Source organism: Scardinius erythrophthalmus (assembly GCF_964197995.2).
Source record: "Scardinius erythrophthalmus genome assembly, chromosome: 11".
Classification (NCBI taxonomy): domain Eukaryota; kingdom Metazoa; phylum Chordata; class Actinopteri; order Cypriniformes; family Leuciscidae; genus Scardinius; species Scardinius erythrophthalmus.
Window position 1 is genome coordinate 29,349,793 of NC_138231.1, and position 14,234 is coordinate 29,364,026.

Genomic DNA, 14,234 nt, shown 5'->3' on the forward strand with positions numbered 1-14,234 from the left:
GACATGATGCTAAAACTTAAAACTACTTCCCTCAAGCTCCATTTGCAAAATTGCAAATTGCATGCTAAGTCAGCCTCTTTTCTCCATCCATGACCGTGTCCATATACTCTACTTGCTTACTCCTTTTTTTTTATTTTATTTCAGCGCACATAACCACAATTGCCAGAATGTGATTCATCTTGCTCAATTTGTTTACCACTAGCACATGCTGATGACATTTTATTCTGCTATACTAATGTCATAGCCTTTGATTTAATACATGTCATCATTGTACAGTCTACATATGTCGTACCCAAGTTTATTAGATCGATGTCGTACAGTGTGATTTGTAATGATCTTATTGGATTGTAGCAGACTATCAGTCAATCACTGTTTACACTTCATATCAGCTCATTCACTGATTCTCAGCTCATTACAAATTATGTTGGCAAGATACAATTCTTGGTTCACTGAGTTGGCAAGTGGAATCGAGGACTGACTCAGTCCGGTTGTAAACTGGTTCATCTTGTAAATCAGTTCAAACACTTCCTTAAAAACATGCATTCATAATATTTTGTAATATAGATAGAAGGGTTTACATTGTTTGCTTGCATTGTAGCCTAAACTGTATAGATCAGTAATGGAGGATGTCATCAATGAAGTCCGGGAGCTTTTCCTGGACGAGGGAGTGGATGAGCAGGTCCTGATGGAGCTTAAAACGGTAAGATGTTTGGCGTTATGATGAATCTTAACGTGCCGACCAGATGCATTGATTTTTAAACCCGCATCTTTCTTACTGAGCAGTTGTGGGAGAGTAAGCTGATGCAGTCCAAGGCGGTGGATGGTTTTCATACGGAGGAGCAGCAGGCTCTGCAAGCTCAACAGCAGCAGGCCCAACAAGCTCAGCTGACGCAGGCACAATCCCAGCCGCAGCAAGTCCTCCTGCCTCCAGCGCAGCAGGGTGAGGCCCGGTCCGACAGTTTTTAGAAATGGAATAAGTTAAAGACTGTCATTGTACTGCTGACATGACATTTGTTGGTGTCCCACGTTCTCAGACATTTACATAAAATGTACAACAACAACAAAAAAGCCCAACAACAGTCAGTAAATATGCTGTTAATTGTCTGATTTCTCAGCTCCTCAGCAGCAGGTCATTGTTCAGGATCCTAAGGTTCTCCAGCACATGAGTGCGACAGGGATGGTAAGTGTGCTTCACTTTCATGTTAGTGTTTGGAATAGTGCAACGGTCGTTTTCTCCATTAGGGAATTGATTTTTAAAGATAACTTGCAAACCACTGAAGACTGTGAGGTTAATCGATGGTATATGCTTAAGCATGCATTATTTTAAATATTTTTTTGGGAAAATCAGCGTTTAACAATGGAATTCCCTGTGAAAACCAAAATTACCCATGATTCTGCTAAGAAATCTCCACCAATCAGAGCCTGCCACTCCCATAAAGCAGTGACCCCTGGTTTCACAGACTAAAATGCATGTTTGAGCTGTTTTAACTGGAAGCAACTTGCAGTGACGCATCTTAAAATGTCAGTGCCATTGTTTTCTCAAGTTTAAGGCACGTTTATTAAAGCTACTTAAATGTCCTGATTGAACTTGGGTGAAATCCTTGCTTAATCTAAGCCCTGTCACATGTCATGTAGTAGTAAATACAAGGCAGACTCCAGCAACAAAACGATAGAGATTACAAGATGTTTTGAAGTGGCAAGTTGTGGAAAAACACAGAATTTGCATTGCTTTTGTGATTCTAACATTACGAAAGCGTGGATGAACTTTTATTTTTAACAAAGTTCCAGTCAGATCGCATCAATAAGATTCTGCAAATTCATTTGAACGCAAATTTGTGCAGATCTAAGCTATAATCCTGAGTAAAAGCTTCAGTGAGCGACATCTACTGTTTTGTCATCAGTAAGGCATTACATGTTTCACTTTATGTAAAACACAACACTGCAAATGACAATGGATACGTGTCTCACTTTATCAAAAGATGAACGATGAATAACCTATAAGAACGACTGCGAGCAATGGTATATTCATTCATAAACCCTGTATACATGAAACACTGCAAGTTATCCTACTAACTATAAATGTGGTAACTCAAAGTACTTACGCTTTATAAATCTTGGTAGTGGCAAATAAAGCATATGTAATACGCATGTCAAAACAAGATTTTCGACATCGGAAGTTTTCAAAACAGTTCCACGCGTATAATGTATGGGACGTTAAATTATTTTATAATGCAAAACTGTTACCCAATCATAGAATTAGGCGTTTACTTCTAAGTCTTGAATGCAGCACACTCATCAAAACTGTGTGAAAATAGCTTTTCTTCTAAATTACGTTTTTATGTAAAAATCATGATAACTTAAGTGGACCTCCAGAGAAGATTATAATTTTTTTAAATGCAGTTCATGACTCCTTTAAAGTTGTTAATTACAGTCTTTGTCTGATATTTCAACTGCTTCCAATCCAAGTCTGTAATTTTGTGATTCACCCTGTTGCTTGTTGGTTTGGTTCATGCCATATAACTCTTTATAAGCTTCTTTAAAATCCCAATGGGCATAAATGTTTGCAGAATCAAGGCCACTGAAACAGTGGGAGGCCACTGGCCAGACAGTCACTGTTACTCAAATCCAGAAATCTGCCTGTCCCATTAAAATGAATGACTTCAGTGGTTTGGTCACTGTAGTTGCCTGTATATATGAACACCCCTTTAAGATCGGCGTCAATGCCAGCAGGAGAGCAGATGGAATGAGGGAGGAGTTTTCCTGGAAAATGGTTTAGACCGAGCTGGGGACTTCAAATTAGATTACACGGCAAATTCCAGTGAAGGATATTGTTCTCTCGCTCTCTCTCTCTCACTCCTGCTCTACCTGATCATTAATGTATGTGTGTGTCCTCTGTGGATTCAATTCCTGTTTCAATCTCCTGTTCCACTAGAGTGCAGCAGCCACAGCAGCGACTTTGGCTTTACCCACAGGTGTAACACCATTTCAGCAACTCATCGCGCATCAGGGTAAGATATTACACTGACACGTGTCACGTAAGGCAATGGTTCTCAACCAGGGGGCCTCAGCAAACTTCCAAGAAGCCTCAAGGTGACTTAAAATGCCTTAAAATAAGGTCAAACAAACTATAGTCACACCAAAACATTCTACAATGTATTTAAGTTATTTTAATCCATGGACGCTCCTTATTTCTGTAAAAAAATAAAAAAGGGAGGTCTCTGGAAGGTTGAGTACTACTGCTGTATGGAGACATGTTGGTTTTTCGTTAGAGCTGTCAATTGATTTAAAAAGGTTACACTTATGTAAACAAAGTTGTTTTTGAACAACTGTGTCTGCATAATTAGTTTAACACATACGTGTATATATACACTAAATATTGAATTTAGCAAATATGCAACTTTTTTTTTTTAATTGATAGTAGATTTTTACATGTGATATGCAGTGCTTCAATTCTCTACTCATGCCTGTTTCGCGTGTGTGTGTGTGCGATATTTGGCTATGTTCAGTCTGTCAGAGTCCAAATCAGATTTTTGTGCATATCCGATTGAAATCCAATCAGATTTAGCAAGTGTGAACAGCAAAAATTAAGAAATGTTTTTATTTTTATTTTTGCAAATCTGTTTTGATCTACATTCATATGTGGTTTGAAATCCTATTCAAATCGCATTTCTGTAAATCAGTTTCAGTCTGACTGCTCTGATCAGGTTTCGGACTGTTTACGTGACTTTCTCACGCCACACAAAAAAAGGGTTGACAAGTGGCCAGAAGATTTTCAATCAACCTGTTTCTTAGATTAAATAAAAGCCCATATAGTTTACAACGCCCACACTATGATCCAATCAATTCCAATAGATTTTTTTTTTTTTTTCTCGCAATGTCCGTTTCATGCTGACATTAAGTGCATGTTAACACAAAGTTTGAAAGCCCTAAAAAGCGTCTCTCTGTTGGCTGTGCAGGTCAGATCCTGCAGGTGGTCCGAACTGCCAATGGAGCTCAATACATCATCCAGCCTCAGCAGCAGATGGTGTTGCAGCAGCAGGTCCTGCCCCAGATGCAGCCTGGAGGAGTACAGGCCCCCGTCATACAGCAGGTCTGTGCTTTCAGTGTGACTCATTTGTTCTAGTCCGGTCACTGGATCCTACAGGGTGTGTTGTGACGCCCCCTGCACATGTATGTGTGCGACTTGTTTCACCGTGTCAGCAAAGGGCCTTATCATAGCTAGCCAATGCAAGGCCTGTCAGGTCTCTTGTTTGTTTAAATGATAAATATCAGAAGTGATGGAGGACCGCTCACAGGAAGAGATCTGATGGAAGTAGAGCAGGTTTAGCTGTTGCAGTGTTTGGTTTATGAACGATGCTGTACGTTGTGAAAATAAATAATTTATAGAAAAAACGCAGCTGTGGTTGCCAAAGCTTTATCGTCGAAAAGCTGGCAATATTATGTTTTACAAATTGATCTTAAATGTACAGTAAAAAACTATTATTTAACTCAATGTTAATATACCAATGTACTAAATGTTTTTTCCCTCGTGTAATATTTTGACAGCCACCATAAAAACAAGTGAATGTTGTTGTTTTTTATTAGAAATAAGTTTAAACTTTTTTTTTTACTTAAATATTTACTGTTTTACTTACAAAATAAGTGTTTTTAAATATTGTTATACTGAGTTTTTTTTTTTTTACTTGTGTGGTGAAGGTATGTGTAATACTTTGTTTACTTAAATATAATAAAAACTTAAGTATAATAATTAGCTTTTTTTACTTGTGTACTTAAAAACAAGTAGCCTAAATAAACAGCAGTTACACGATTGGCCGGGTTCAAAACGATCACATGTGTTTCGAGTTTATCCTGACTTATTCCGCTCAGCTGATCCTAACAAACTTTTTATAACAGTAAAAACTGTTTTCATGTCAAAATATCCAAATAGATAAAACTGATAAAAAAATAGACCCACTTTATTTGCATTAAAATAAAATAGGCTTATGTTGAACTAGTACACATGGCTCTGTATTAAGCAGTTCATAAAGTATTGAATGTACAGTGTTTCTGTTCCTTCTTTAAAACATCTGAAACCTCTGTGTATTTGACAAAAATTGCATTTAATCCACTTCATATATGATAAAGTACGCAAACACCTTGTGAGAGTCACTACGGGAAGCAGAAAGTGTCCCCGACTACACGTTTCTGTTTTCAACTCCTCCCCGACTGCAACCGGTGGATCTCGCCTGTCGGTGGAAGCCTAGTATAGTTCAACTCAAACACACCTAATATCTCTATCTCTATCTATATCTATCTGTGCAGGTGTTGACTCCTCTTCAGGGAGGCCTTTCTCAGCAGACTGGAGTCATCATCCAACCACAGCAGATTGTCCTCACAGGAAATAAAGTACAGCAGAACACTCAGGTCAGCACAACCTCATGCCTCTGGGATGATACTGATGAATGTGTGTATTGAGGAGTCTTGCGTGTGTTTAGGTCATGCAGGCTGCAGCGATGGCGGTTCAGCAGGCACAGGGAGCTGCGCAGGTGCAGGCTCAACCTCAGCCTCAAGCACAGCCGCCCCAACAACAGACACAGCAGCAACAGGCCTCGCAGCAGCAGCAGCAGCCTCCCATGATGCTCCAGGTGGACGGAGCAGGAGACACGTCCTCGGAAGAGGATGAAGAGGAGGAGGACGAGTATGATGAGGACGAGGATGAAGACAAGGAGAAAGATGGAGGCGAGGATGGCCAAGTGGAGGAAGTACGTGCTTGACAGAGCGCTTTTGGTTCTGATCCTAGACCAGTCTTGTTTTTTGACCGTTCTGTCTTTTAATTCAGGAGCCGTTAAACAGTGGGGATGATGTCAGCGATGAGGAAGACCAGGAGCTGTTCGACACAGAGAACGTGGTGGTTTGCCAATATGACAAGGTTAGTATTTGTAGGTAACTTCTGTTTAATACCCTTGCACTGAGTAAGTTTTAGTCCATTTTGATAACATTAAGGGCCCTATTTTAACGATCGAAGCGCATGGTCTGAAGGGCACGTCGCAAGTTCACTTAGGGCGTGTCCGTATCCACTTTTGATAGTTTAACGACGGGAAAAATGGTCGGCGCGCCAGGCGCATGGTCTAAAAGGGTTGTCCCTATTCTCATAATGAGTAATGGGTGTGTTTTGGAATTAACATGCATTAAACCAATCAGTCTCATCTCCCATTCCCTTTAAATGCCAGTTGCTCTCGCGCCATAGCAGATTCGCTATTTACATGGCGAAATTTGAAAGTGGAAAGACCGAAGCCGTCTCCAGAGCGCAAACGGAACTGCTCATGCAGGAGGTACTTTTTTTTTTTTTTTTTTTTTTTTTTCATTTCTGTTTTTAAAAACGTTCCGCGCATAGACAACAAGGTTGTCAAAACGATCCCCGTTCACACGGATCCACGAAAACGACTAAAAACGTTGTACACAGAGTGGTGAATACAATCAATCAACAAAAAGGTAAATGCGTCTCTGCTGGTTGTAGTAGTGGGGCAGGAAATCTAAACTTTGCTGGAGAAGCGTTAATAAACTCAGTATCTTTATTAGCAGCACAAAATTATGTTTTTCTCGTTTACACAGACGATAACAGTATTGGGTTACACTTTATTTTAAGGTGTCATTGTTACAGTGTAATTATATATTTAAGTACTGAGTAATATTAATTAACATGTACTTACTATAGGGTTAGGGTAGGATTAGGGTTTGGTTGAGGGTTAGTTGCATGTAATTATGCATAATTTACTGTTAATACTATAGTACATGTAGCATATGTAAGAAGGACACTGTAAAATAGTGTTACCCAGTGTTGTTTAAAAAAACGTGCACAACCCCGCTCCGAAATTCAGGACCTGTAACACCAACACTATTCAACTGGAGCGAGTGCGAGGCGGGCGTGTATCAAATTGTCAGTTCGCAATTGGAAAGAAGAGAGAGTGAGAACGCACAGCTGGTATCGGTGTAACGATACTGCAGAAAAGGAGTATTGGAATTGTTTCAGATATTTCAGTATCGAAATCTCAACATTTTTGACAACACGTGATTTAACGAGTGAAATTAGACATTGTATTATGATCAAGTTCGAATTCACTTTTTCAGATGCAGTTTATTTATTGTTAATTTTAGTCACTGGCATATTACATGTCCAGAAATGTTAAAAAAGAATAACATGATTTTACAAGTGAAATTAGACATTGAATAGGAAATGTTCTTTATTAAATTACCAATAAATCCACTGTATTATAATAGTCAATGACATGTTACACCTGACATTTAATGCAAAACTTTTTTTTTTTTTTTAACTGTTCAAACAAAATTCATACAATATATTTTGCTTCAGATCCACAGGAGTAAGAACAAATGGAAATTTCACCTGAAAGACGGGATCATGAACCTGAACGGGCGGGATTACGTGTTCTCCAAAGCCATTGGAGATGCAGAGTGGTAAAAAGAGGAACAAAACCCAAAACTGTCTACACTTAAGGCAAGACACATCAAGACCTGAAACTATGTATCAGGGGATTCCCACTTCGGGAGGCTGAAGAGTAACGTCCCAATGCTACTGTGCTGTTTGAGTGATATCTGCACAAAATAATGTGCCATCCAAGAGATTTCCCCCCTCCCCCCTTTTAAAGATGGCCCTTTTACCTGTAGAATTTCACAGGAGTCCATAACTTCACTTTTAGAACAATATTCTTGCCCCTCAGATGTATGAAAATTAGGCGCAGGGAGCCAGTTGTAGCGCCTGGCGCCAACTTAAGTCGACTCTGGTGTGTTAAGACGGGCTTTTTACTGCAACCATACGTGTTTGTTGGTGATTTCCGTAGCTAGATCAGCCATCTGAATCCTGTGTAAAGCGAACGGTCCGACTCGAGGACTATTCCATCACCATTCGCCACCTCATACAAACACTAAAACGAGCAACCAAGAACTGTGTTCCAGTAATTTCCTTTCATATTTGCGATGTTTTTAGACCTTTGTATGTTTAACAGCAGAGATACCAATGAAAACAGGCGAGTTAAGTGTAACGTTGTCGATCTCACTAAATTTGTTGACGTGTTTGTATGTCTGTCATGGATTTTTCTAACTCTGTGCTCTGGCTAAAGATCTGCTCTGTCAGTATGATGCATGTTTTCGGGCAGTGCATCACGGAGCTTGCGTCGTCCCGCGTGTGTTCGTGTGCAATTATTGCGTTTGGTGTCAATGAAGTGCTCGGTCAGACCACCCTTCCTACTTTACTTGCGGTCAGGCTTCTTTTACACATTTGTAGTTCGTATTTATTCCTGAAGCTCAGGCAGCATCATGTTTTGGGGGGATGAAACCGAACTGTGCTCTTAATGAAAGAAGTGCTCCTCTACTGAGGAGGATTTCAACCTGATTCTGTGCATTGTGGATTTTTTTTTTTTTTTTTTTTCTGTCCCTCCATTTTGTTTTATAATATTTAGTCTGACTTTTTAAAGCCGTGCCCTAATACAGTCTGAGAAATGACAGATTGTGGCGTTCCGTGTCCAAAATGTTCAGCAGTTGAAAGTATTGACATGTTTTGTTGATCATGTTCATGCTAAGATTGTTCGATGAAATGGCTTGGACTAGTTTGGGGCTATTTTTATTTTATTTTAGTGTAGTTTTTCATCTTTACGCTCCTTGTTTGTGCCTTTCAGATTTATTTTAGATATCAGGTCTTGTCTAAAGGGGGAGAGCCTTTAACAAATCCTACAAACTGTACATTTGGCTTTGTGTTTCTAATGGCAAGCAAAGAATACTCAGAACTACAGTCATGTGAGGGAACTTCATGTATGTACACATACTGTTTTACCAATCAAACTGCTCTGTCTCTGATTCTCATCTCTATGAAGGTTGTGTTATGTTAGTAGAGATCTTTAGTATTGTTTTATTTTTTGCCTTTGCTGAACTTTATTAAAAGCACTATTAAAATTGACTCTTTGTTGAGTAACATTGGCCTTTTGCAACTTGTCTCCTGCTGATCGATGCTGCCTTGAACATTTTACTGAAGACCTATCATGAACTACTCATCACTGCATGTTATTTTAAAGACTCTTCATACATTTTTCGTCCAATTTCAGAAATGATTCTGCTTCAAACTTTTTTTCCTTTTGTCATGTAGGTTTTGTGGATTATGGAAAGTAGCCAAATCATTTTAAACTGTTCTAGGTTTGGCTTCAAACCCTCACTTTACACACTTTATGTTGTGCTTTACTACAATGATCCACTAGGTGGTGATATTCCCTATAAAAATAAGTTGCTTCCTTAATTTAAGTACAATCAATTTGGATGTTAAGTTATTTCAACTTAAATTTCATTAAGTTGTCTTAAGTTGAATCTTGTATAACTTATAAAAAGTTGAAAATTGCTTAACTTATTTTGTTGAGTTAAAGCAATGTAAAAACACGTTATAACTTATTGATCATATAATATTTTTTATAGTGTATAACTGTTGACCGTCTTTGAAATCAAAATGTCATTTTAAAGTACTGAGTAGTCCTAGTTCGAATATCTATAGTAACTATAGATGTTCTAGTTTGAATATCTATAGGAACTATAGATTAACACTACTTTGCAAACTGCAGCAATATTGATGATGTCTGTTGGAGTGAAAGGTGGGTTAAAAGCCTTTAGTTTACAAGTAAGAACCATTGAGGGAGTAACACTAAAAGTGAAGTTTCTCTTTTGGCCTTTTTTAATTTCGTCTTCTCATACTTACATTAACTTCTTCCCCAGGCAGGTCATAAATGCTTCATCTGCAGTAAAACATCACTCCATTCCAGTTCCACACCTCCCTTCTCCTGAATCAGCAGTTTTCTGCTGCAGGTCTACAGCGTTGCCCACTGAGGTTGATTGAGCACCATATCAGCACACGTCTCTCACTCTCCCATGGGTCCTCTCTCCAACATCACTTTGTCTGTGGCTTTTCCCTTAAATTTTCAATTGTGATCCATGTCCTTATACCTATAACTTCCTTCACCCCATCCATTCCCCCCCTCTGAGGTCACGATGCCACACAAGTCTACGAATATTCACCATCTGGGTTTATATGCCTCATCAATCTTCACACACTCCATTAGGCTTCTAATGGAGAGTAAAGCTGTGTTGATGCCTCGGTTTTATATGGTTTTTACACCTACAACACCATCAGCAGATTATAATGTCTCCCACTCTCTTTAATATAGGTATGTTATGGTGTGTTTGAGGAAAGTACTGCGGTAGCCCTGAGCTTTTATATTTATCACTATTTACACCCACTTTACAGCTCTTCAGTGTCCTTTGACACTCTGGCAGGTTGTTCACATGTATAGTGCTGTGTGTTGAAGTTTGTTTTTCCACGTGGACATCCTGACAGTCCAATCCTAGTGTGCATTATTGAATACACACGTAACACAATAGTTATGCAATGGAGGAACTGGATGATTCAAACAGCCGAAGAAAGACAATAGTCATTTTGGACAATGTTGTTTTGGATTACATACTGCAATGGTAATATTGGGATTCAGTTCAGGAGAGTTACAGATTCACATTTGACCAAAACAGTAATATTAGCTGCTAGACCAGATAGTTGCAGTAATCTCCTAAAGTTTAAGGAAATTGGCTGTTTAAGTCCTCTTGTAATCAATTATATTCTTAAACTCATCTTTGATCACCAAAATGAAAATTTTACCTTGGAAAAAAAATAAAAATTCATGAATAAAATATATTCAAAAAAATATATGAATATGCAAATTAGCCCTCGCCTCCACTTACTCACACCAACTCAGAGATCCACTCGTTGATGATCACACATTGACCTGGGGTGCGTTTCCCGAAAGCATCGTTGGCCAACTATGGTCGCAAGTTCATCGCAATGTCCATTGAACTCTATTGGTAACGACGGAACTTGCGACCATAGTTGGCCAACGATGCTTTCGGGAAACGCACCCCTGATTGGTTACAAGGTAGTTTGTGACCTCAGAAACTCTCAGAAAATAGAAAATACTCAGCAATGGTGTTGACATGAATTTGCACATGGGTTGTCTTAAATCATATTAAAAACACCACATAGACATATAAACATGAATCTACTTGGTGAAATTTTGATGACGAATACCAGTTATTTCAATATGAATCTGTGAAAGGGCCAAAAAAACAACACAGATTTAGTTCGTCACACGAATTTGCTGTGTTGACCAATAGAAAGCTGCTTCGATTGAAAGTGACTTTTCTTTGGTCTTTTTTTGCCTGCAAAATTTTGCCAATATGGCAGCGCATTAAGGCTGTGTTCAAAATCACCTCCTATACACTTATATAGTGCACTGTTTGAAGGGACAGCCATTTGTAGTGGTGTCAAAACCATAGTGGACATTATCAAGTGCTCTCATTCAATCCTATTATATACTGCAATAACGAATGTCCGACCGATGTACACTTAACTGCTAATGAATATACGATGCACTGTTGAGGGTTGCACTGAACGAATTCCTGATTTTTGCCTGGAAAAATAGAATCCACAGCCCTTCCAACGCACTCAGTTGCTGAATTCGCTCACTCGTTTTCATTCCTTAAAGTGGATTAAAGCAGGTAATTGTGAATGAGGGTATGGGGACAATTTCGGAATACAGCCTAAAGATATGGTCACATTAGCGAAAAACTGCGAAAGAAGGTCCATTATCAGTAGTGTAGCATACATGAAGCACTGCTTCATACCAGTCACTTCCAAACTAAGCAGTTTTATATGGGTCAATGCAGTGAATTTGCGTGTTCGCAGTTAAACAAACTTGAAACCCTTGCAAAATCCGCATGGGAAAATGTTTCGCCTCGCATGAAAATCCATATTGCATGGATGCCTATTGAAATGATTGCATTTCGGCATAAAGGTAAATGTGACTCCACTCTAAAGGTGCAGAAATTTCGCTAGCAAAAAGGTTGCGTTGCCCATTCTCAATAGTGTATTATAGAAGATTGTTTCCGCCACTGAATAAAAATTAAAAAAGTAATTGTGACTTCTCGCAGTTATGATTTACTGACTTTTTTCCTCAGAATTGCGTGATAAAAACTTGCTATTGCGTGTTATAGTCAGAACTGCAAGAAACTCATAATTCTGACTTAATGAAATTGCGAGTTATAAAGTCACAATTGAGATAAACTCGCAACTTTTTCCTCAGATTTGGAATAACTTTTTTTAACAATTGTGAGTATCTTACAATTCTCGCACTTGCGAGAAAAGAAGTCAGAATTGCGAGAAAAATGTCAGAATTGCGAGTTATAAACTTGATTGCGAGATATAAACTTAATTGAGAAAAGAGTAGAATTGCGGGATATAAACTTGCAATTGTGGGAAAAATAGTCAGAATTGCGGGATATAAGCTCGCAATTGCAAGAAAAGAGGTCAGAATTGCAAGTTTGTATCCTGCAATTCTGACTTTATAACTAGCAAATGTGAGTTTACATCTTGTGAGACAAAAAGTCAGAATTATCTTTTACATTTTTTAATTCCACGGTGGACACAGGCGTCCCTGTTAGTCTGCGTGGCAAATTCCCATGACTATCTTGAACATGAGCGAAATCTGGGTGGGGAACATTTTCACCTTCATGTCAAAGTCACAATCGAGTGGATTCCTGTTGGGATGACTGGATTTAGACCGCAAAATTTTGCCAAACGACAGTAAACGAGTGCACCTTAAGTGTATTATGAGTTAGCAAGTATATCGTTCACTCACATGAATGAATCAGAAAAAAGTCTCACTGTCCTTTAATAAAGATGTCTACTAAAAGACTGCAGTGGACAGCAAAGCAGATACATTTTTAACAATTGTGTCAATTATTGGGCATTTGTATCATTGCTAAAAAACAATATATTTTGAATTAAGAGTTAATGTATTTACCTTACTTAAATTTTGAATGGTCAGTGGCCATTTTTACACATTCACAATTTTTTTGCCCCCTTTCTGTCCTGGTTGTGACTCGCATCTGAAATGAAGCAACAACATGCCTCTGTCATTCAGTATCACGATGAGTCTTGTTCAGAATCATTCATTGGAGTCGTTTGTTCAATAGGTTTAACCAATGAAATTCTTATTCACAACCTTCACTCAAATGCTGTTTGCTTGGTTTATAGTCGATCATTGAGGTGCACTCACATTTGGTGAATTTCTGCAGCTGAAATTCAATCATTTAAATACTAATCTGCTCAATCTGGAATTTCACGCAAGGACGAACGCAGATGAGATATGGTGTACGGTGTTGATGACAGATTGAAGATAGTGAGGAAACTGTCCTGATTTTCATCTAAAGTGCAATGACTGCTCTAGACCTCTCTCTTGTTTCTTCTAAAAGGACATCAATACTGGTAGTGGAATAAAAAGGCGTCTCTATCTGCGTCGTAACAGTAAGATCAGACTTGGCTCATGTGCTGGCCAGTGACCTTGTGGGTTTAATGGCCTTGGAGGCCGAGACACGGTGCAGTAAAGCTAAACTGATGCAGAAACGTATCCTCAATTTTAGAACTGAAAGACACTGGTTGCTTTAGACCGGGAGAGACGAGACGAGGAGAAACTGACATCAGACAGTACGATACGATATGGGCAGCGGCCCTGTGGTCAGGCCGACTGTTACAAATATACGCTCACACACATGCATGTATGCATGTATCCCAGGCTTGTCTGCAACATTTGAGACAGGAAAGAGCAAGGTGATATGCAACATGCACATGCAATGTTAAAAAAAACACACCCATAACCTTATATAAGGACCTAACCATTACAAAAAGACTCCACTACTTCATACATGTCAAAGTAATGCATAATAATAATTGACAATGTTAAAGGGATTATGCACTTAAAAATGACAATCTTGTCATTATTTAAGGCACCGATATACTCGCGGGCGAAGATCTTTCTGTCCTTTGCTTAGAACAGACCTCCTAAAGCTTGCAGTGGGTTTTCTGGGGGGTATTTGTGAATGAATGGGGTAAAGTCATGTAAGAGGAGGCAATGCCTCCATCGAGCTATGATTGGATGTGATTGGTTATGATTGGATGTGATTGGTTTGTGCGATAAATCCCTCCTCTTGCTTGTGTGCATTCACGAATCAGTCTGACTCTGAATGAACAAAATTATGGTGTTGATGGGAAGACCAATTAAAAGGCAAGTAAACAACTCTGCCACTTAAATATCACCACTTTGTCAATCAATGTCAATCAAACTTGAAAAGACCTGAACTGTGGGGGGTTTAATGAG

General features: G+C 38.9%; 1 protein-coding gene across 2 annotated transcripts in view; it reads left to right on the forward strand.

The window, feature by feature from the left end:
* Positions 1-14,234, forward strand: part of gtf2a1 (general transcription factor IIA, 1) — a 32,407-nt gene that overhangs the window by 2,004 nt on the left and 16,169 nt on the right. The window contains exons 2-11 of one of the 2 annotated variants that reach the window (XM_081379278.1): positions 599-700; positions 784-940; positions 1,116-1,180; positions 2,933-3,008; positions 3,957-4,090; positions 5,302-5,403; positions 5,475-5,741; positions 5,819-5,908; positions 7,349-7,492; positions 9,748-10,739. In XM_081379278.1, the coding sequence (XP_081235404.1) occupies positions 599-700; positions 784-940; positions 1,116-1,180; positions 2,933-3,008; positions 3,957-4,090; positions 5,302-5,403; positions 5,475-5,741; positions 5,819-5,908; positions 7,349-7,456 (1,101 nt within the window). In that variant the 3' untranslated portion in view covers positions 7,457-7,492; positions 9,748-10,739. Of the gene's footprint in view, positions 1-598; positions 701-783; positions 941-1,115; positions 1,181-2,932; positions 3,009-3,956; positions 4,091-5,301; positions 5,404-5,474; positions 5,742-5,818; positions 5,909-7,348; positions 7,493-9,747; positions 10,740-14,234 lie in introns of those variants that run through there. The other variant, XM_081379279.1, reaches the window with a different exon arrangement.